At 34.2% G+C, this 24,003-nt stretch overlaps 1 protein-coding gene and 1 long non-coding RNA gene across 2 annotated transcripts; both read right to left on the reverse strand.

The window, feature by feature from the left end:
• Positions 1 to 5,608: 5,608 nt before the first annotated feature.
• Positions 5,609 to 14,005, reverse strand: LOC139430346 (uncharacterized). Its single transcript, XR_011640831.1, has 3 exons — positions 13,751 to 14,005; positions 13,525 to 13,690; positions 5,609 to 5,853 (listed from the first exon to the last, which is right to left on the reverse strand). It is a non-coding gene; the product is annotated as an uncharacterized lncRNA (long non-coding RNA).
• Positions 14,006 to 22,663: 8,658 nt separating this feature from the next.
• On the reverse strand, positions 22,664 to 23,098 carry LOC139430470 (uncharacterized). Its single transcript, XM_071197522.1, has one exon. The coding sequence runs from the start codon at positions 23,096 to 23,098 to the stop codon at positions 22,664 to 22,666; it is 435 nt and encodes a 144-aa protein (XP_071053623.1).
• Positions 23,099 to 24,003: the final 905 nt, after the last annotated feature.

A 24,003-nucleotide genomic window follows, 5' to 3' on the forward strand; every position in this document is an offset into this window, starting at 1 on the left:
AAGACACCCGTTAGATCGTCTTCCAACAACCGCCGATTCGGCGGATTGTAGGCGGCGACCAAGCGGACGCACCCCGATAGTGTTCGTACCACAATCGTAGTAGCTTCGAGATGTTGAAGAGGGGGAGTCAGATCTTCGTAATGATCCAAACTGGTCCTTACAAAGATGGCTGTCCCGCCGCCTCTTGCTCCAACTCTATCGTTTCGATAGAAGCGATAATTGGGCAGCCGTGGCCTGTCGCCCGCTCGCAGATGGGTTTCGCAAATGAGTATCGCGTCAAGGTCGTACCTTTCGGCGAACTCGCGAAGTTCATTCTGTTTACAGACAAGGCCGTTGGCGTTCCAATAAGCCAACTCAAGCGATTGCGGTACTCTCGGTCTTCGATGAGTCATCATAAGAGTTTCATCATCTCGGACATGATTTGGACGCACAACTTAACTCGTGCGTCCCTATCGGATTTGTCGATTTGGATGACCTCGCTCATCATCGCCAGTATGTTGACGAGGGGGTCGGTTGGGGGTTCAACCGCCGCCTGTGCCGCAACATTGACCGGGAATGGTGTTTCAGCCACCGCGATCGACCCGCTTTTACGAAGCCTCCTATTGCGACGCCTCCTCTGCGACCTCGACAGCTTCGGGGGGTCGTCGGTCGCCTTTTGCTTCGGCTCGTTGAGCTTAGCTTTGGGCGCCGCGACCTCTTTCCGAACTACCTTGGTAGCTGGAGCGTTCGCTTTGGGGGCAACGTTAGCGTTGCCTTTCGGCTTTTTCGCCTGACTACTAACCGCTTTCACGGGTTTCGCCGCGACTACTGGAGCCTTTTTGTCCCCCTTTTGCGCCTGAATAGCTGCTTTCGGGGGAACGGTCGCTTTGACCTTTGGGGCTGCCGCCGGCGCCCTCGTTTCCGCCGCCTTCGGGTGTTTTGGGCACCCTTTGTAGTTGGCGGTATGAGGACCACCGCAAAGGACGCACTTGGCGGGCGCATCCTTTGCTTTGGCACAGGAAGCCGTCGGATGGTCACCAGCGCACTTCACGCAACGAGGTGCACCGTTGCACATTCGTTGGGAGTGGCCGTAACGCTGACAGCGATGACACTGGCCGACTTCCGTCTTCTTCTTGGCGCTCTCGACAGTTATGGTTAAAGCCATGACCGTCTTGAGGTCAAAGATCCGTTTGGCGTCCGCGGTCTTTTTCAAGACGCACAGGACTAACGGGATCGGCCTCCTTTCAGAACCCTGGCGCATACGTTTTACCGTATCGGGCCAGAATCCCTGTTTTCTCAGGTCGGCAGCAATGCTGTCCTCCCCGATACTGGTAGGAACGCCTCGAAAAACCACCTTTAACGGCTTTTCCTCCGGTAGAGAGAATGTATGGTACTGGTGTTTACCAGCCATCAACATCTTCACCAGGGCGCGATAGGCTTCCGCGGTGGGGAGCTCAATCTTGATTCCTTGCGGAACCGCTCTGGCTTTCGAAAAGGCGATCCGAAGTCTCGCCATCTCCGCCGAAATGGAATCCCAGTTTTCCTTCGCATGAAGGATTACCGGGGGGACCCACTTGGAAACGTGTTCCAATCGAGGACGCACGGCCTCCGATGGGTCAGTTCAGGGGGCTGAATTTATGCTTGAAAAGTTCCTACAACAAGTTATTACTTGGCGTTTTTTACTGTCCTCGTAAGTCTACGAGTGCGGGAGCTGATGGAGTTGGTCTCAAACTTCTTCCTATACTGGATATTGTTCTTACTCCTATTACCCACATTTTTAACTTCTCCTTTGAACGATCCTCATTCCCTTCAATCTGGAAGGTTGCTCATGTTGTCCCCATACCTAAATCCAAGAGTCCCTCAAGTTTAAATGATTTTCGCCCAATCTCCATTTTATCTGTTCTATCCAAAGCTCTCGAGCACCTTGTTTATCTACAAGTTCAAGAGTATTTACAAGAATTTAACTTGCACAACGAGTTTCAATCGGGTTTTCGTAAGGGTCATAGCACGACAACAGCGCTTATTAAGATTACAGATGACATTAGGTATGCTTGCGACAAACGTTGTGTTACAATCCTTGTACTACTTGATTTCAGCAAGGCGTTCGATTCGGTTGATCACGATCTTTTGTTAGCGTCACTAGCTGCCCTTGGATTTACCTCTTCATGTTTATCTTGGTTTCAATCTTACCTTTCCTGTCGTTCCTTGTGTGCGTGCTGATTCTGCGCTCTAGTCTGCTTGTGATATTAAATGTGGTGTACCCCAGGGTAGTGTGTTGGGTCCGTTGCTCTTTTCGATTTTTATTAATGCCGCCACCCACTACATTTCTTGTAATTATCATGTGTATGCTATTGACCTCCAAATTTACACTACGACAACTATTGATGATTTTCCTGAAGCAATTGCACGTCTTAATCATGATCATTCCAATATTTTGGATTGGTCTAAACGTTATAACCTTAAATTACATACTGCTAAAACTAAAGCAATTGCGTTTGGCAGTCGACCTTTACTGGCAAAGCTTAATGATTTTTCATCCATTCACTTAATGCTTGACGGAGACATTATTCAGCTGTCAGACACGGTTAGACACCTTGAGGTGGTTATGGATTCTACAATGTCCTGGAAACCTCAAATTCAATCGGTCTGCAGAAAGGTCTATCATTGTTTCCACTCACTGAAAAGTCTCCGTTGCTTCCTTCCTCCCATGATCCGTCGTAATCTTTGTTTTTCCCTGATTTTCCCCCATATAGATTATGCTGACACGGCATATCCTGATCTTTCGGTAACACTACGAAACAAACTGCAAAGACTTCAAAACAACTGCATACGGTATATCTTTGATCTCGAGAGATCTCAACACATAACTCCATACCGTAATTATTTGCAGATATTAAAAAACTATTTAACAATTCGTGAAATAAAGTTTACAATCTGCCAATCATAATATTATTCTCTTATTTCTAATAGTTTCTAACAGTTTCTGCTTAAATGCTGAAATAGTTGTTTGGCTTCTAATTTCGTTATCTAAATTATTAAACAAAATAAACCCCATAAAAAATAAACAATCCTGCGAGTATGAATGACTAACCTGTCTAATATACAAACTGTTGCGAGATCTTGTATTATAGGTATGTATGTCGGATACTTTTGACACTTGCAAATATCGAGGTAACAAATTATTAACCAATTTATATACAAAACACATATTTAACATATACAATCTCTCTTTCACAGAATAAAAACATAATGCGTCTAACATATCATTAATTCTAGTAAACATATTACAACCCAAAATCGCTCGCATGGCCCTATTTTGTATGATGTGTAAACTTTGCATTTCCGATTCCCCAGCATAATAAACAATTGTAGAATAACACTCAAAAATTGGGCTAATTAATGACTTATATACCACAATTCGAACGTTTACAGATAACAACCTACAAATTCTACAAAAGTAATTCACTTTATCTTTAACATTATCAATAACATTTGCGATATGGTATTTAAATTTGAGATCTTTATCAATAAATACTCCTAGGTATTTTATAATATTTACATACTCAATCACATCACTATTTAAAGAAACCTTATTAAAACAATTAATTCCGCACTGACCGAGAACCATAGCTTTAGTTTTACCCGTATTCACAATTACTTTATTAATTATTAGTCATTTTTCCAAGTTACGCAAGATCACATTCATTTTATCTGTAGCTGAATTGATGCTGCTGTCTTCAACTGCTATAAGTGTGTCGTCAGCAAAAAGATTAGGGCCTCACCATTACAGACGGATACAATGTCTTTGATGTATATGATAAACAGTAACGGACCCAGTACCGTTCCTTGTGGAACTCCAGAAGTTGTTCCTATTTCTGTAGCTAGTACATCCCCAAATTTTACCTGTTGAACTCGATCGTTAAGGTGGCTTGTAAACCACATAATTGTCCTACTTCCAACTCCAATACATCGTAGCTTATGTAGCAAACGTTCTCTATCTACCCTTTCGAAGGCTCGTTTGAAATCTAAAAAGACAGCCAATACAATCTTGTTTCGTGTATCCAATACATATTTCCATTTGGATATAATCAGTTGTAATGCAGTCTCACAAGAATGGCCGTCTCGGAACCCCGACTGATAGTCAGAGAGCACTTCATTGCGAGAAATAAAATCCTTCAACTATTTATAGACCACTTTTTCCATAATTTTAGCTGATAACAAAATTGTATTGACAGGTCTTTGATTTTCGCATTTTCTCGACTGGAATTATTGTAGTCTTCTTCCAGATCTTAGGAAAAACACAGTCTCTTATAGAAGAGTTCACGATCAGTAAAAGTTGATTTATTATCAAAACACCGATTGCTTACTTATGTCATCTTAAGAATTGCCACCCTGTTCTTCACAATCAAACACTAAGGTATCTGTATTGTATATTTCAACGCTTGCCGTCGCATGGTTTACCCACTAGATCTCAGTTAGATTCTGTACTTATGTTCCCGACCCATAGTACCGAGATTTACCATAAATCGTTTGCTGTGCAGGCGATAACCCTTCGGAATAGTCTGCCTACCGAGATCCGTAATATTCCTCACCTTGTGACATTTAAAAACCATCTAAAACGTCATTTATTTGCTCTCCAAGTATCTTCCTGAAAACTTTTTCTTCTCCCTCTTCTTCATTTTCTTCTGTTCTTCTACTTTTACTTTTCTTCTCTTCTCTTCTTCTTTTATTCCAGCAACTATCATTATGCACCGTTTTTAGTGACCATAAGTTTAGCACAGCAGCTTGCCATTTATTTATTGTTTTTCTTATATAACTTAGTATATGGCTGATTGATTGGGTTGTTTGGAAGATATCGCTTACGCGATAAATCGACCCTTTTGCCTGTATTTATGCATTAAGTTAAATGTATACATTTTCTTTAATTTGTATTTTTTGTTTCTTATTATGACAATAAATTTATTTATTATTATTATACTTTGATCTTTTGAATCCATTGATCAAATTGTTCATCCCAACACTTTGGTGCCTCTTTAAGTCCAAATAATGCCTTTGTTCAATACATTTCCTTTTTCCTGGTTTATTCTTTCTGGTATCTTTATAAATACATTGTTAGTTAGTTTACCATTTAGAAATGCTCTAATTGTTTTATTGGCTAATTATTATTAATCGCATGAACCATAAACATTCTTATCGTTGATCTTATCATGGATACTGGTGCGTATATTGAATTCCATTCCTCATTTTTGAGTTGAAAACCTAGGTGCCAACTAGTCGTCCCTGTTTCATCGCATAAAACATCTCGCGACATTATTATTTTGTAGTTTATCGGGTCCCATATTCTATAGCCAGCTGTACAATATCCAACCAATCTTCCCAACTTTTCTCTATGTTTTAGTACATTTACTAACAAAACCTTCACATATATCCAACCATTACCACTTCTTCCCTTCTATATTCCAGTCTTCCTAGCCTCCAATACATCAACATTAGCAATTTTAATTTCTATTTTTCTGTTCAATTCTAGTTCTACATCCTTTAAATATCTTTCCATTCTTCCGTTTACCATGTGTTGCACCGTTGCTTACTGAATCAATAATAAATGTAGTTCTAAATTCTTCTAATTCACAATTATAAGCAATAAAACTGACCTCTTTTTCTGCAATATTTGCTTCAAATCATGTTCCACTATTTCCTCGCATTCTCGAAACTCTATTTCCATTTTACTTTTACAATCTACCTTCTTGTTATGTCCAATCACCGGCGCAATGTATCAGACCTTTCTAAAAGTTTTAAAGATTTGGATCTCTACTCGTACTGGAATAGATGGACACCTTTGGTTTTAGTAGTTGATTTCACACCTAGAGCATATCCCTAATAAAGAGATCAGAAGATGCACAAAGATCAGACAACAGATATGGTATGGACACGTCGTGTAAGCCTGGTGAAGACTTGGATGTAAGGAATAAGAAATGAAGGACAGGGCCACTGGAGATGAAAGAAGCCAAAGGCTTTCCAGTACTACTTATGATTTTCCCGTGTCTTCTTAAGATGTACACAAAATTTAAAACCCAACACTTAAATTAACAAAATATATTTGCAATTGTAAATTCATTTGTTTTATTGACGACATTCCCGACTCGTTTTCACTACTTTTCTAATGTTTATTAATTTTTTAACACAAAAAGTTAGCCTCGTATTACAACTCGTTAACAACCACTTCTCCCTTACACTCCTTCAACTGTGGAAGAGTGAAGATGTAAAGTGGACAACACTGAACGACACTACAGGTTAAAATGAAGAAAACACATAAGAATAAAACAAGTTTCACAGATATGTTAAAAACTAGAATTTTAAATATGAGTATAAAGGTTTAATGCTGTATAATGAGTAGAGTATAATGAGGTATCAAATGAAATGGTTTGATGAATACTATAATTCAATTTACAAATAAATTTTTTCCAAGAAAATGTCCAATTTGAAGCGATTATTAGCTTTTGTTTTTCAAATTGCTCCATATATTTTTCTTCACATCATTGGATAGAGATTGTTTTTCTGAATCCATTAATGTACAATACATCCATTTTGAATGTAATTTTAGCAGCGAAAAGACACTCTGTATATACAGGTTGTCACACATGAATGCCCCAAGCTGTAACTCTGTCATTTACTTTTCGATTTTTATGAGCGAGGTATCAAATGAAATGGTTTGATGAATACTATGATTCATGCTACAAATAAACTTTTTCCAATGCCATCTTCAATTTCAAGCAATTATCAACTTTTGATTTTCAAATTCCTCGGTATGTTTTTCTTCACGTTATTGGATAGAGATTTTTTTATGAACCCATTGCTGTACAATACATTAACATTAATTGTAATTTTAGCAGAGAAAAACAATTAAAGCATTTTCCGAACATTGTCTTAGTCACTTCTGTAATACTGTAGTGTGCCATAGAAAAAAATAACGCGTAAAACTGATAACAGTCATTAAATGATATTTCAATGCCTGAAGCAGTTGTAAATGATTATTTTTTCCCATGGCATACTACAGTGTAATACAAATGACATTAAGAGAATGTTCGGAAACTATTTTTTTTGTTTTTTTCTACTACAATTACAATTAATGATGATGTATTATACATTAATGGATTCAGAAAAAAAAATCTCTATCCAACAACGTGATGAAAAACATACCGAGCAATTTGAAAATGAAAAGTTTATAATCGCCTGAAATTGAAGATGTCGTTGGAAAAGGTTTCTTTGTAGCATCTTTGTAATCACAGTATTCTTCAGACCTTTTCATTTGATACCTCGCTCATGAAAATCGGAATGTAAATGACAGAGTTAGAGCTTGCGGCATTCTTTTGTGACAACCTGTATATACAGGTGTCTTTTTTCTGCTAATATTACATTTAAAATGGATGTATTGTACATGAATGGATTCCGCAAAACAAACTCTATCCAATGACCCGAAGAAAAATATACGCAGCAATTTGAAAAACGATTATCAAAAGTTGATAATCGCCTGAAATTGAAGATGGCATTGGAAAAAAATTATTTCTAGCATAAATCATAGTATTCATCAAACCTTTTCATTTGATACTTCGCCCATGAAAATCGGAATGTAAATGACAGAGTTATAGCTCGGGGCGTTTTTTATCTGACACCCTGTATATCAAAATTTAGGTCTAGGTCGTTTCTATTTATAGTTAAGTCAAGAAAATTGATTTTTCTATCTTTTTTAATTTCTAAAGTGAATTTCAACTTCTCATGAATATTGTTTATATATTTTAACATTGCTATAAGATCTTCGTTGGTACCTTCCCATAGACAAAGAACATCATCCACATATCTAATCCATTTTTTGATGTTGTTAGAATAAGGATTAAGTTTGTTTATAATATAATTATTCTCCATATAATCTAGATACATATCGGCGATAAATCCAGATATAGATAGACCCATAGGTAAACCAATTTCAAGTTTATAAAATTTTTCGTTAAATTTGACAAGTGATGTGATATCAGAAGCTACATATATTTGTGTCTTTATAATGTTCCTCAAATAATTTATAAATAATATTAATAGTAAAATCAGTATCAACATTTGTGTAAAGATTAGTTACATCAAATGAGATCATAATATTATTGGTGGCGCGGAAGCAATTTGGGTTCAACTGCTGGTCTGCAAGCTTTCAACCCAGATTCCTTTAGTCTTAGGCGAATTGTCCGCGCACTCACATTTGTACCTCGGATCTGTGGACGTTCATTTTTCGTCTGTACTGACGTTAAATGACGATTCCGCAAAGCTATAACACGTATAAATCTGTCATCAACAGCATTGGTATTTCGTTTTCTACCGCTTCCTGCCCTTCTGTTATTTCTTCCAGTTTGTGTAAAATGTTCTACCACTCTTTTAATAGTGGAGCGATGAGCATGAAGAATTCTTGCAACATATTCATAATTACGCCCATCTTCAACAAGAGCAACAGCTTTAACGCAATTTTCAGCACTTAAAATCATGGTACTAATCTTCTGTACAAAAAATCACTGTCCAACTGTCATTACTGTCATTAGAATAACAATGAGCAAAGCCACCTTATTAAAAAGTAACGTATCTTAAGTAAATTGTTAGTGACAAATTCATTTCGCTCTTAAAAATGAACGAATGCACTTAGACACATGAAACCAAAAAAACAAAATGTAGGGAATGTGAGGGTTCTTAACAAAAATTTTGATTTTGAAACCATTTATACACTAAATTATTCCACAGAGTGTTTTAAAATTAGGATCCTAGAACGACGTTTCAATTAACCATGTATACCGACTATATGACCAGCATTTAAGAAAAGGCTGGATATTGAACATGATATTAGACATTTTTATCTACAGTTTGATGACAAATTTCAAACTTTACCAAATATTAGCTTGTTGCGTTTTTTTTGCACCTGAGTGTATTTTCAAGTTTTTGTTTTATAGATTTTATAGTCTTTATTTGTACTGAAGGATGTTTAGGATAATTATTATTTAGTTTTTCACTCTTTTTTAAAATAGGAATTATTTCATTTTTGATATCATTATAATAAGGTAATTTATTGATAATACAATCTATTTCTATGGCGTTTAGATGTAAATTCGTTAATGGTTTTAAGGCAAATTTATGACCTTTGTTTAGTAAGTTATATCCCGTTATTATTGAAATGTATATTGGTTAAATTAGTAATATATTTTAATTTTAATTCATTATCTCCATCTATCGAATTGAAATTATGATTATCAGGGTTATCCTGTCTTTTGAAAATATTATTAGAACGTTATTAGTATTAACTAACCCAAATCATAAATTCTCCGTTTTCCAATCGTACATCTACAGAATGCTAAGATATTCTATTAACCCATTAACGGCCAAAGGTGCGTAGACGCACCTTTTCGTATTTATTTTTTTTTTTTTTCAATCTAAATTAAAACAAATTTTTGCTATTTATTGCATTAAACCATTAGTATTAAGTCTAAAGAATCTTGTAAAATTGTTAGTGTTAACAAAATGCCAAGAAAGTTTCTGATTGAGAGGATGGTTTGAACTGAACACTGTGGTTGCTATGGTTAATCGTGTCAGATCCATCTCTGATGTCCGCTTTCTTGACTCTAACCTAAAAAAGCTCCGGGATATATTCGTCAACAACGGGTATCCGATAGGTCTAGTTAATAGAATTCTTTATCATAATGGTACTTACCATCGTTATATTAGTCAACCTTCTGAAGGTGACGACCAACACGACATATCTAGCCTCCCTGGCCCCCGGACCCAGTTTGTTAAGATTCCCTTCGTCCCCAGGTTGACTGATAAACTTGTTTCAGTTCTGAGGTTTGACACGGTTAGGTTTGCTAAATGTAACTCTTTGCCTTTATCCACCTGTTTTTCAAGGACTAAGGATCTGGTTCCTAAAGGTTTACAATCTAATGTTATTTATAAGATTCCTTGCAATAATTGCGAAAAAACCTACATAGGCACTACCAGTCAGTATTTTGATGCTAGGATCAAGCAACATAAACGTGATTGTCAATCTAGAGATGAAAACAAGAGTGCGTTGGTTCATCACCATATCCTCAGTGGTCACCATTTTAATTTTGAGAATTCTCAGATTGTTGATAAGGAATCAATTTATTCAAAGAGATTATTCTTAGAGATGTTTTACATCAATAAAGAGGTTAATTCCTTAAACTTCAGAACTGACACCCAGAACCTTAGTTCTATTTACAGTTACCTTGTTATGAAGGACTGGGGTAGAAGGGATCAAACATCGATGGAGAGTGATTCTCTGGTTTTCTAGTTCTTTTTCGGTTTTTGTTTCCTTTTTCATATTTTCAATTTTATTCCCCCTCTCAACGCCACCTAGTGGTTATTTTTAGTGTATTCGTGTTCTTATTGTAAGTAATACTTATTTTAATAGTTTCATAATTAACTTTGTAATGATTTTTAGTATTGTTTGATCTTTAATTACTCACCTTTAGTGAATTATGAGAAGTATAGTTTTAATAAGAGATGTCTAGTGCTCAAAGTTTGCGACCTCATGTTTAGCTTTGGTTCAGTTCCTTTATGCAATCCATTTTTGTAAGTTGTTCATATGCTTTTTTGTTAACTATTGTAACTTTTGTTGTCTCAATTTTGTAGTTACCTCTGAAGAAGGAAAAATAAAATTTCCGAAAGCTCGGTAAAGATAAAAGGAAGCCTCTTTTCAATTATCTAGCCTTTGTCGTGTTGGTCGTGTATCCCAATAAATTACTTTAGTTATTAATTGTTATGTTTTTACATTTCAAAACACTTATTCCAGATGAGTAAACACATTTTTTAGTAATTTTTAGCAGTCGTAGATAAAATGCTGTATATCACACGTGGGCTAGAGCATAATTACAGTACTCGTGTGATTACACGACTCGGTCTACGACCTCGTCGTGCAATTCTCCACACTCATACTGTAATTATGTTTCTAACCCACTTGTAATAGTATAAATAACTATTATTTTATCGTAAACGAAACAATTGTAGTAATGTTATAAACATTGAGGGTGCGTATACGCACCTTTGGCTGAAAACAAATATTATTGAAATAAAGTGAACTAATAGTTGTAGTTTTAGTTTTTCTGTGAACCTTAAAATTAATTTTCAATCAAGACTGCAACAATGAGGTAAATGGCATAAAATAAATTAACTAAATTTTACAGTTTAGCAATTTATACGCGTCACAGATGAATGTTATGGACGAAATAAATCTAAAGAGATTTATTGGTATTTGTATTCTGTCTGGATATCACACGTTGCCACATGCGGATATGTACTGGTCAAAAGATAATGAAGTAAATAAGAAATAAATTTAGAACAATAAAACAAAATATTCATTTATTGGACAATACAAAATTGAATAAAAATGATAAATTTTCCAAGTTAAGAAATATATTTGACATCATGAATTGAAAATTTATGAAGTTTGGAGTTTTTGATCATAATCTGTCAATAGATGAAGAAATGGTTCCGTATTTTGGAAGACATTCCTCTAAAATGTTCATCAGTGGTAAGCCCGTTAGATTTGGTTTCAAGTTGTGGTGCCTATATTCTTACGATGAGTATCTATATCAATTTATTCCATATGGTGGGAAAGAACAAGAAAAACTTGACAAATACCTTTCTTTGGGAACGAGAGTTGTTTTAAAATTACTATCGGTGGTATAAACTCCACATCATAGAACATTCTTCGACAACTTCTTTTCGTCATACTCTCTTTTCGGTATTTTGAAAGAAAAAGGTTTTTTTTTGTAACGGGAACAGTACGAGATAATCGGGTGGCAAACTGTCCAATCGAAACAAAAAAAGTTATGAAGAAAAAACAACGAGGTTCATATATTTGTGTATTTGATTCCAATTTGGATGTATTGATGGTACAGTGGAACGACAACTCGGTCGTCACAGTAATTACCAATGGTTGTAAAGTACTCCTGCAGTTACAGAATCAAAATAAGAGGGAAAAAATGGTAGTGGCCATTGTTTGTCAACATGATAGATAGCGCAGTAGTCAACAGCTAGTAAATTTTTAAAATGGCAAACATCTAAAATGTCGCAATTACATTTTCGCTCCTCATTGGCTATAAGTTTGATAAAATTCGAAGGCCAATCTGAATTAACAAATGTTAACTCTTCTTCTTTTCACGGTAGATCATCAAGGCAAAGTTTACCGCAAGAGATAACATAGGGCATATAATAAAAAAATCGGAAGCCAATTCGAGAAAAAAGTGTAAAGTCTGCAAAAGCCATACAATATACTTTTGCAAAAAATGTAAAGTACACCTGCGCGCTGATTGTTTTGAATATTTTCATATTAATGTATAATTTTAGTTATTAAATTGCTCTGATTTTCCAAAGTTTGAATAAATTATTTTTTTCTAAATGACACGGTTATTTGTCAAAGGTGCGTATACGCCCCCCATTTATTTGAAGCATAATTGATTTTTTTTTAGAACATACTTCAATATTATCTTATTGAAGATAGTTTATGTAATATTCAATCAATTTTTAAAAATAAAAACGGATTTTTGTGGTCGTGGCTATAAATGGGTTAATACAACTTCTATACAAAACGAATTTAATTTCATAAATAAACTTGCTATAGAAAATAACTATCCCCCAAATATAATTAACAAAATACTATATATAGTATTTTATAATAAAATCAGACCCATTGTTCACTATGGATACTAATAAACACACCACATATCTATATAATGACATAAATTATAAAATTAAACGTATTCTAAAACAAATTAAAATCAATATTGGTTTTAAAAATAACTACAAACTTATAGATATATTTTCTAACTTCAAAAGCAAAGAACATAATATATGTTAAATAAAAATGGTGTATATTCTATTAAATGTAAAGAATGTGATGCTTTATACATCAGTCAAACAGGTAGAAAACTCGCAAAAAGAATTAAGGAACATAAAAATACTTCTTCATCAAATGTTTACCAGCATAAAATGGAATTTAATCATAACATCGATAACTGTAAGAAGGGTAAAAAATTAGACTTATTAGAACAACTTGGGATAGATAAACACAAACATAAAAAACAAAAATTAATGAACGATTAGCTTTGCTCCATTTATAAACCTTTATACTCATATTTAAAATTCTAGTTTTTAACATATCTGTGAAACTTGTTTTATTCTTATGTGATTGCTCCATTTTAACCTGTGGTGTCGTTCAGTGTCCTCCACATTACATCTTTATTTTCCGTTGTTATATTTTTTAAATCATTTTATATTGTGACTTATTATTTATTTGACTGTAAGTTTATTTATTTTATTTCATTCTATATAGTTTTAACTATAATTTCGCTTGTAGATTTAGCTGATGATGATAAGTAATTATCGAAACCAGTACTAAGTACATTTATTAAAAACAAACTGAGAAAGAGCTCATTTAATTTTTACCTTATTTTAAATCATACACCTCAGTGATTATGGATTTATTAAAAGATAAATAATTACCTCATAATTTGCTGGAATGCTTAATATGCTTATAATTTCTTCATCTTTATAGGTAGGTAGGTACTTTGTATTTCAGCCACATCAGCAAAGAACTGTATAGTGTCAGCGTAGCTGCTTCTTCGTCCAATTTATATTCACTCATCTCAATTATGGAAGTAGCCAATTCCTTTTAAATAAACGTAATAAAATCTAACGTAATTAATTACGCAGTAAGAAGCGTACTCACCTCCCTCAACACAATTTGGATCCATTTTATTAAATAATAATAAACGCGGTTTAATGAAATTGAATACCTCCCTCTCCGGTGTTTGAAGTTCTAAATACTCTTTGAAGTTCTAAATGAAAAAATAAAAGATTAAAAAAAATTGTTTGAAAAATTGAATTATGTAGAACAGCCTGTACAAAGAAAACTGTCATCCATTTGCGACAACACAAATCAAAGCAATGATACCAACCGTAAATAAATAAAATCACCAACCTCAACAGAATTCTTCAATCATACTTGCTGTCATACTCGCTTAATTGTAAAGCAATAATTCTAGTAAAAATCAAATCTAACGAAAATTCTTCAAATAGCGAGCTTCCCATTTTCGTTTAAATTTAAAATACTCGAAATATCCGAAGGATTTCAAACTTGTTTGTTGTGTGAGTCACTTGTTCGCCATCCGACATTATTTTACTCTATTTTTCTTTGTTATCGTCGTAGAACCTTGCATTTCTATTATCTTTTTTTCTTAAAAGAAAATCATTACTTTTTTACTTTACTTATTCAATATTATTATCATTAATTTTGATTTTTTTGTAAGATCATCGGTTGCTCGACCACACCATTCGTCCATGAAAATTTATTTCAATTTACATCCATTTATATTTTTTTGTGCTCTACATCAACTATCATCATCAACTATATTTTTTTCTTTATTTACGTTTTATTTTTTCGTCACACCAACTGCTGCAGTTGACAATAAACATTATTATTGAAATAAAATTATTCAAGCAAAATAAACCATTTACGCAAACTATTTACGCTATAGACACGTAAAATCATTTCTCACATTTCTCCATAACCATTCCTATTCCATTACATTTGTGTGTTAAGGTCGCCGTTCAATCACGTGATGTTCGCAAAAGTGCAAAAAAAATTTGTATAGTTCCGCTGTTGGTTAAAAGAGGTCGTCCTGAGCTCAATTCAGTTATTCATAGCGACGCTTTTTTATATCAGCTTACAATTAGTCATCCTACTGTTGAATGATTTTATTCGTTGGAGAATATTCCGGTGTAGTCTTACGTGATTCCTATTCTCGATATTATTTGGTGTTTTTTTCGTGTTTTTTTGGTGTTCGAATGCCTTTTGGTTTGCGAAATGCCGCACAAATATTTGAGAGATTTATCAATGAAGTTCTTACTGGCCTAACTTTCCACCAGCGGCTTTGTTCTCTAAAAAGATGACCAATGGTCAAATGAAATATTCCACATTCGATAGAGAACTGCTAGCTATATATCTAGCAGTTAAACATTCTACCTCTAATAAACGCATTGTTTTCAAACATTGAAAAAACCCCAAAACAAACTCGATATATCAACTATATAGTTGAAATTACCTCCGAGATATTATATATCAAAGGCAAATTCAACACAGTCCCGGATGCAGAGTTGACATCAATACCTTAACTTCTGACTATCCCTAGGCACCTAGAACCCCCCTGACAATAATAGGAAACGCACAAAATTTAGATAAAGAACTAAAATTTCTACGTCAAAAACAAAATCTAAATTTAAACAAAACTTTCCATTTATCTAAGATTAGATCATAGATCATTAGATCACCTCTAACTTAGATCTTTGGTACGAGAATTCTTTTACACGTCCTAGATTATATACCTATGAAATTCCGAAATATCATTTTCGACAAATTTCATTTTCTAACACATTTAGGTTTCAAAACCAGCCTAAATAATATCAAAAATCGTTTCTTTTGGCCACATTTAACCAAGCAAGTAAAATCATGGTGTAAAACTTGCATACCTTGCCAGAAAACTAAAATCCAAGATACACCAAATTTTGAGGTTTGAAGGCCCTTTTAAAGTTATTAAACGCTTTCAAAAAAACTTTATTATTGTAACTAGTCTACAAAAAAAAACATAAAATGTACATTTGACGCCACTGTATTTTTCTTATGTAGTTTGGTTCCCTAAACCCAAAAATCACATTTAAAATTTTTTCTATGGATACGTTTTGGAGATATGATTTTTTTTAGGGGTAATTTGATTATTTGCAGCAAATCTCGAGTTAGAGATGACCGAGCTGGTCGTGCTATTCATCAAACTAAAGAGTATTGTATAGCCAATAAATGGAATTAATACTTATTCCAATCGGTTTGGTAGTTTTAAAACAATGTGAAAAGGGATTTTTTTAGATGAAATGTGAACCAAAAATTCATTCGATATCCTTGAAGACTCCGTAAAGTTTGCTCTTTTAATAAGACAACAAGGTACGCAGGATGATGGACTATGGAGAAATTACTAAAAATTATGATCTTCTATATGTAAGAGCACAGCTTTTTCCTGTACAGGGTGTCCCAATTTCGTTGTACGCATAGGCTATCTCCAAAACTAAAAGAGATAGAAAAAAAGTAGCTTACATGTCGTGATCTCGTTTTTCGAGAAAATGCTAATGCCGAAAACTAGAGATGCACCGGGTACCCGGTTAGTACCCGGTTCGCCGGGTTTTTGGGGAATTTTTAGTGACCGGGTATCAGTTACCGGGTACAGGATTTTAGTTGCCGGGTACCGGGTATTAAAATGTATACTTAAGGAAAGATAAGGAAATATATATAAATAAACAAGAGTAGGATCAGTAATACAACTGGATATTTACTTAAAAAATTAAAATAATATTCATATCTACAACGAATAAAATATACACATCAAAATTACACATTTTGCGTGTAATGCACTATCACTCACCAAAGAGAAAAAATCCCACACCTTACTTTTCTTACAAGACATGATGCTTGTAAGTTGCAACTACCCACGACATAAATAGGTTAAAGTAAGGTTATGTTATGTATGACCGGGTACCCGGTTTGTACCCGGTACCCGGCAATGTCAAGAATTGGTACCCGGTGCATCTCTACCGAAAACTGCGAACAGCTATCGTCTTTTGTTTTCGCCCTACCGGCAAAAATTAAAAATTTTGCAAAAACGACAATCACGAATATCTCACTTATTATCAAAGATGGAGTATTATAAATAAAACATTATATGGGCAACTTTTTACGAAGAATTCAGTGAACTTTCTTTTTGTAAATGGAAACCATAGTTGGGTATGAGCTAAAATAAATTGTCATTTTCCTCTGATAACAAATATATATAGTTTGTTGGGTATATTTCTTATAGCTATTGAATAATTAACAAAAATTCTTTTTGTTCTATCTGAAACTAATGTATGTATTTAAAAGTTAATGTTGCTATAGTGATAACCATACATACTATGATGGAAAATAATGTATCAGATAATTACCAAAGTTTGTATTTAAAAATTCGCTAACAAATCTGGTATTATGTGCTGGAATGTATAACAAAACTGAATAAAACTTTATAATGAATTTCGAAAATTATGAAAAATGTAACATAATGGAATGCTATATGTTATCAGATAAGAATGCGACGTTAGCTGCGGAATTATATTTCTCAAGGTATCCGAGCTGTGCTCTCACATATACAGTGCTAGCGTAAAGTAACCCCCCCCCCCTGTTTAACTTCTGAACAGATTGAGATATCAATATGAACAAAAAAACGTCAGTTTCTATATTTTATCAGCACAAATATTTTCTTATGGAAAATTTTGGTATCACTTTTAGTTTTTCCGGAAAATGGAACAGCTTTGTTTTTTTAAATGGAACACCCAGTATATTATGGTATCTTTCGAAAGAATAAAACAATACGAATTCAACGATACCTCACAATCAAATATCGGTTTATTAGTTTTTTACATAAAAATTAAACAAAATGCGGAATTTCGCCGGAAAAACCAACGTATCTTCGTTGACTACCTGTCGAGATACAATGGGCCAGATAAATGGTGGACGGTCAGTTAAAGGTCGGTCTACCCTCGGAGTAAGCAGGGTTAAAATCAGCAATTCTTTTAGAATGTTTTTATGAAACAATCAATACAAGAAAAGGATAAAAAGAAAGTTCTTTTTAAAACTTCTAAGAAAAAATTGTCATAACAACAATTTTAAAGTTTGTAGGTACTTTGAAATTTTGTATTTAAGGCAGCATGCAAATATTTTCCTTCATTTCTATCTTTGTATTCTACCCGACCAAGTATAACCAAAGAAAGGCGAGATCAAAATGGCTAGAAGGAGTTTAGAGCACAATATCGAAGCAATTTTAATATTCGCTCGTGCTGACAGAAATCTACATGAAACAGGGCGACAATTTAAGGAACGATTTCCTGAACATCCAATTAGTCGAAAATATTTAAGAGAGCTTGTGAATAAGTTTTTGGAAACTGGAAGCGTCGAAGACCGCAAAAGGACTGGTCGTCAGATATTAACAGAAGTATTTAATGTGCCCATGATGTCGTCTGCTGCTATCGCATCAACGTGTGATGTGTTAAATATTTCCGCGTCGTTGTTGGAAGACGTGGAAATACTTAAAGAAGAATAAATATCATCCATTTTAAATAAAAATGCTTCATGAATTAACAGAAGATGACCCTGATATAGAAGAACAGAATTATGTGAGCTAATGACAAATATGGTTGAACGAAATCGATTATACTTGAAACATATTTGTTTCAGTGATGAATGTACTTTCTTTTTGGGTGGAAAATTGCATCGGCGTGATGTTAATCCACACGAATATCGTGACGTTATCACTCAATTTCATTAGAAAGTAAATGTTTTTTTTTCAAGACTTTTGCAAATTGTACAACAGAATTCTGACGATTTTGAAATGGAACTAGTGTTTCATCAAGACGGAGCACCTCCACATTATGCGCCAATGGTACGAAATTATCTTGATAAAAATTTTAATGGACAACAAGATCACCAGATCTGACACCTTTAGATTTCTTTTTATGGGGTTATTTAAAATCCAAGGTATATGAAATTCCGTTGGGTAGTATTGAGGATTTAAAACAAAAAATTATTGACGTCTGCCAAAATCATCAGATCACATGTTAAGCAGTGTGAGAGAGGAAACACTACAAAGATGGTACCACTGCCTAGAAGTTCAAGGTAATCATATCGAACAATTTACTTAATATTTGATTCTTAATAAATAAAAAATTCTTTTATTATTCAATAACAACACTAAGCAAATTTTTCAACCGTTACCTATACTAGCAAAATCTTTAATAAGAAAATTTCATTTCTTATATTGACTTTTTTTCTTTATAAATATTTTTTGATAAAATATGATTAATTCATAAATTTAATATACTTCCAAACAACTTTTATTTCATTTCTAAAAAAAATAAGTAATGGAAGTTGCAATTTTAAATCCGTCTTAGGTCGAGCGTATACCGACCGTTAACCTACCGTCCACCATTTACCTGGCCGATTGCAGTTCGACAGCTAGTCGACGAAGTTACGTTGGTCTTTCCGGCAAAATTCCGCATTTTGTTTAATTTTTATGCAAAAAACTAATAAACCGATATTTGATTGTGAGGTACCGTTGGATTCGTATTGTTTTCATCTTTCGGAAGATACCATAATATACTGGGTGTTCCATTTAAAAAAACAAAGTTGATCTATTTTCCGGAAAAACTAAAAGTGATGGCAAAATTTTCCATAAGAAAATATTTGTGCTGATAAAATATAGAAACTGACGTTTTTTTGTTCATAGTGATATCTCAATTTGTTCGGAAGTTAAACAGGGGGGGGTTACTTTACGCTAGCACTGTATAAGATCATAATTTTTGGTAATTTTTCCATCGATTCTCATCCTGCGTATCTTGTTGTCTTCTAAAAAGAGCAAACTTTACGTAGAAGGTGAAAAAGAATTTTTCTGCGACTCCCCACGGATATTGAATGAATTTTTGGTTCACATTTTGTCCAAAAAATATCCCTTTTTCACATATTATGGGCCATTGTTTTAAAACTACCGAACTGATTGAAATAAGTATTAATACCATTTATTGGCTACACAATAGTCTTTAATTTGATGAATAGCACAACCTGATCTGTTATATCTAACTCGAGATATCCTGCAAATAGTTAACTAACCCCTAAAAAAATCATAGCTCCAAAACGTATCCATAGAAAAAATTTTAAATGTGATTTTTGGGTTTAGGGGACCAAACTACATAAGAAAAATACAGTGGCGTCAAATGTATATTTTATGAATTTTTTCTTGTAGACTAGTGTTATCAGTTAATATTGATCGATTACCACTAGCATTTATAGCTAACGATAAACTTGAAATTGCTTCTAATCAAAATTCAATTCCAAATAAATCTTTAAGAATACGTTTTCAAAATTGAAATATTTATAACTACTTGATTTACATTTCATTGTTAACCTTATTCCTTCTTGGAAGGGGGAGTATTTGTAGTGTCATATCTACAAAATCCATTTCCTAAATCCAAGATGCCACCATATATTTTTCCTTCGTCAAACAAAAAGATTTAGGGACCTTGTTTTTTTAAAAATATATCTTGGCAACAAAAATTTGTTATTATATAAAATTATTCGTTCCTTTCAATAAACTCATAGAAGACACACGTGTATAAAACTGCTTGACTAATTTAATAAATTTAATTTAATAAAATCTATTAACAATCCCACAACATTCAATACATCACGAAACTGTTCAAAGTTAAAATAATAAAGCAATATTTTATTCTTTATATATCGCCATCTATAAGACGGTTGCCAAAATACCAAAGTTAGGTTGTTCAGTAGATTCCCTTACATATTTCAATAATTACGTGAAAATTGCACATTTTTAGATAAAACACAATCCTGAGATAACAACAAATCTATTATACTTGTACTGTCACGGAATCTCTTCTTATATTACACATCTAGTGACTGAAGCATTGTCACCTCGTTTAAGTGCTGAATTTGTCATAAAAGTCAGTTTTTATTACACCCTTTTTATGACAAAGTTTAGTAATTTATTATTGTTAATATAACAACTATTTTATAAAATAAATTATGTCATTCACTACTACAATATGTGTACTTCAATCCTGTGTATTTACTTTTCTGTAATAATTTGGCAGAAAGTCATAAATGTGTTAGAAAGTAACCTCTATCGGCCTATATGGGCCCATATAAAAATGGCCATTGAACGGTGACCTTAAATGGAATTCTTATTTTCGGTCAGAAGAAGTATTAAATAGAGAAGTTGTGAAAAAGGATATTGATACAGAGATTAAGAAAAATATTGTTTTGGATAGGTCAAGTCGTAAAACCCTAAAACAGATGTAAAAAACTTACAGAAGAGGTCGGTTTTGGAGAAATGTGAGTTGGGTAAATACCCCTACTCCATCCTAACAGAGATCTTTCCTGGATCGTTGAGAAGGCTAAAGTATTCATTCTTATTCTAGCAACTGTGTTGTGTTGTTTAAACCACTCGGTAACGTATTTGAGACCGTATTTGTGTTTTTAAACAGTGTTTTACTTTTTTTTTTTGAATTCTTGAAATATATTTTCCTAGTTTAAAGTGTTGTCTTTTGCTGTCAGTTTTTGTTTACGGTAAGTTTGTATTTTTACAGTTCATGTCTTTTTTATTGATTTATGTACGCGAGGAGCAAGTCTTCTGTAATTTCTTTTTATGATTATATCCTACATCTCATCGATTGAGTCGAAGAAAAAGATGCCAAAGGTTCACTTACCTTTAATATTCAAAATATTTATTAATTACGTACGCACGTATAACTGTAATCCTATTATTGAGCGTTGGGAGACTCGTATTCGTGCATAAAATCGTGATATGATAAGGAACGTTTTTCATTTTTAGTGAATCTTTGTTCCATTCGACTGAAAGAAGTCGTGAAACAAAATTGACCTTGGCCAATTGTTTAAATTTTAACCAGTGACGTATCCAAAGAGCTTGCAAATTTCATTTCAAGCTTAAACGCAAATGCGCTCACCTCCTTTCTTTAGTTTTATGACGGTGTTTTATGAGGGTGCAAAAAAAAACCCCAACGACTGTTTATATACAGGTGTCCCGTTAATTGTACGGAGCGGCTGTATCTCGACAACGGTAAGGCCTATAGGTTTGGGAAAAAGATCCTTATGAGCAAAGTGGGCAAGAGAAATAGCTGGAAATTATTTTGAAGTTCGTAATTCGACCGCTAGGGGGCGTAACTACCATAGAGAAACTAAAGTCCCTAGACTTACAAAGTACCGCGGCAAGGTTTATATATTAAAGGTTGTCTAGGTACCTATGCTGCAATACTTTGATTTAGTTTGTGGGCGAGGGGCAAGAGCAGGTGTGTTTCGTGACGTAAGCGATCACGGATTACGCACGCAACCTCATGGCCATGTGGTGCTCCGTGCATTTGTTTAATTTGAATTGCTTGGCGGTATTATTTTCCACATGTGACGTAATGCGCAGTGTGATTGCGTACGAATCTAGACAACCTCTTATACCGATTGGTAACTTTAATTTTAGGAGATACACCCAACACGGACGTACGTATAAGTATACTTGTGTGTGTGCATATGCGCACGGAGTATGTTTGTGGGAGGGGAATCGCAAGAGTAGTGGATCGGAGAGCAGTCAGTCGTTTGACATCGTTCAATGATAAGAAATATTATAAAAATAATAACTAATATAATAAATGAAATTCAAATAAGACAAAGCTAATTCTTAATTCTAAAAATAAAAACAATTCGTAAGTAACTGAAATAAACTTTGTAAAACAACAAATAAAACAAGAAACTATAAAAATAAAATATTTTTTATATTAGGTGTTCAAATAAACCACCATTCTGTGCTAGACAATAGCCCAATCTATCGCAAAAAGTTCGCCTTACATTCGCTAGTATATCGGGACTAATATCCTGTACACAATTGCGAATTTTTGTTTGTAAGTCATCCAGATTGGTTGTCCTTTCTTCATCAAAACCATAAATTTTCGATTTTAAATATCCCCATAGAAAAAAATCATTGGAGGCTCAATCTGGCGATCTAAGCGGCCAAGTTAACGTTCCGCAAATAGATATTACACGATTTGGAAATTGTGCGTTAAGATACTCTTTAACTTGCCGGCTGTTGTGAGCCGGGCAACCATCTTGTTGGAACCAGATACTTCCAAATTGAACATTGTCTAATTGTTGAAGCGATGGGATTACGTCATTTTGCAAAATGTTTAAATACTTATGACCATTTAAATTTCCTTCTATGAAAAAAGGAACGATAATATGGTCACCTACTAAGCCAGCCCAAACATTTAATTTTTGGGGATATTGTGTACGAGCCGCATAAACTTTGTGTTCATTGTCACGACTCCAATATCGAGCAACGCTCGGATTATGCCGACCATGCAAAGGAAATGTAGATTCATCGGTAAATAAAATGTTTTTTATAAAATCAACATTTCCGTTGGCCATTTCCATCATAGTAAAGCAAAATACTTTTTTGTTCCTTGTACGACCTGTACCCGTGTTTCTTTAATGTTTTTAGGACGGCAACATGGCTGATAGCAAACGTCTTCGCAACTTGTCTGCTTGACTGATTTTTATTGCGTTCAAGATCACCACATATCATCGTATCACGTAACTCATCTCTTTTACCCCTTCGTAATTTGTGTTTCTGTGGAGACACACATCCATGTCGCTCAAAGTTTTTAATAATATTTGAAATTGTTCCGCGACTAGGAATTGATCTGTTTTCATAGGCCACAGGAAACAAATGAATTATTTGGGCTACAGAATTGCCACCATAAAACCATTTTATAATCTGTACCTTTTCCGCTACAGTAAACAACATCTTAGTTTTTTTTTGCTAGGGTTAACTGCAAAGCGATGCGACCAACTTCGCCTCTCAACAATCTATGAACGATTCAATTTGTGCATTACCCCTACGCTTGTTTATCCCCCACTTAACGACACCGAATATACACACACACGTATACTTATACGTACGTCTGTGTTGGGTGTATCTCCTAAAATTAAAGTTACCAATCGGTATATAAACCTTGGTACCGCGGTTTGACGCCATTTTGGCTCGAAAGTCAAGCGGGAAATTTAAAACTATGTCGTTCTATTGATAACATTACGCCAAATTTCCTTTCTTTTTTTCTCGTGGTACTCTGAAGAGTCGAAAGTCCTTCTTACTGCCATTTTTGCAACTCCAAAGGCAACAGGACGGCAATATTTTTGTAAATAAGTGGTGAGATGCAGTGACAAGCGGTCAAACCGCCACTTTGGCTCGAAAACAGGCTTCATGAACCGCGGTACTGTAAATCTAGGGACTTTAAGAGAAACATAAAATTCCCCCTATCTCAGAAAGTTAG

The sequence above is a fragment of the Onthophagus taurus genome, chromosome 7 (genome assembly GCF_036711975.1).
Source record: "Onthophagus taurus isolate NC chromosome 7, IU_Otau_3.0, whole genome shotgun sequence".
In the NCBI taxonomy this organism is placed as follows: Eukaryota; Metazoa; Arthropoda; class Insecta; order Coleoptera; family Scarabaeidae; genus Onthophagus; species Onthophagus taurus.

Bases quoted from the DNA above. Each gene is read 5' to 3' on its own strand.
- LOC139430470 (XM_071197522.1), bottom strand. From the start codon at position 23,098: ATGGCCAACGGAAATGTTGATTTTATAAAAAACATTTTATTTACCGAT.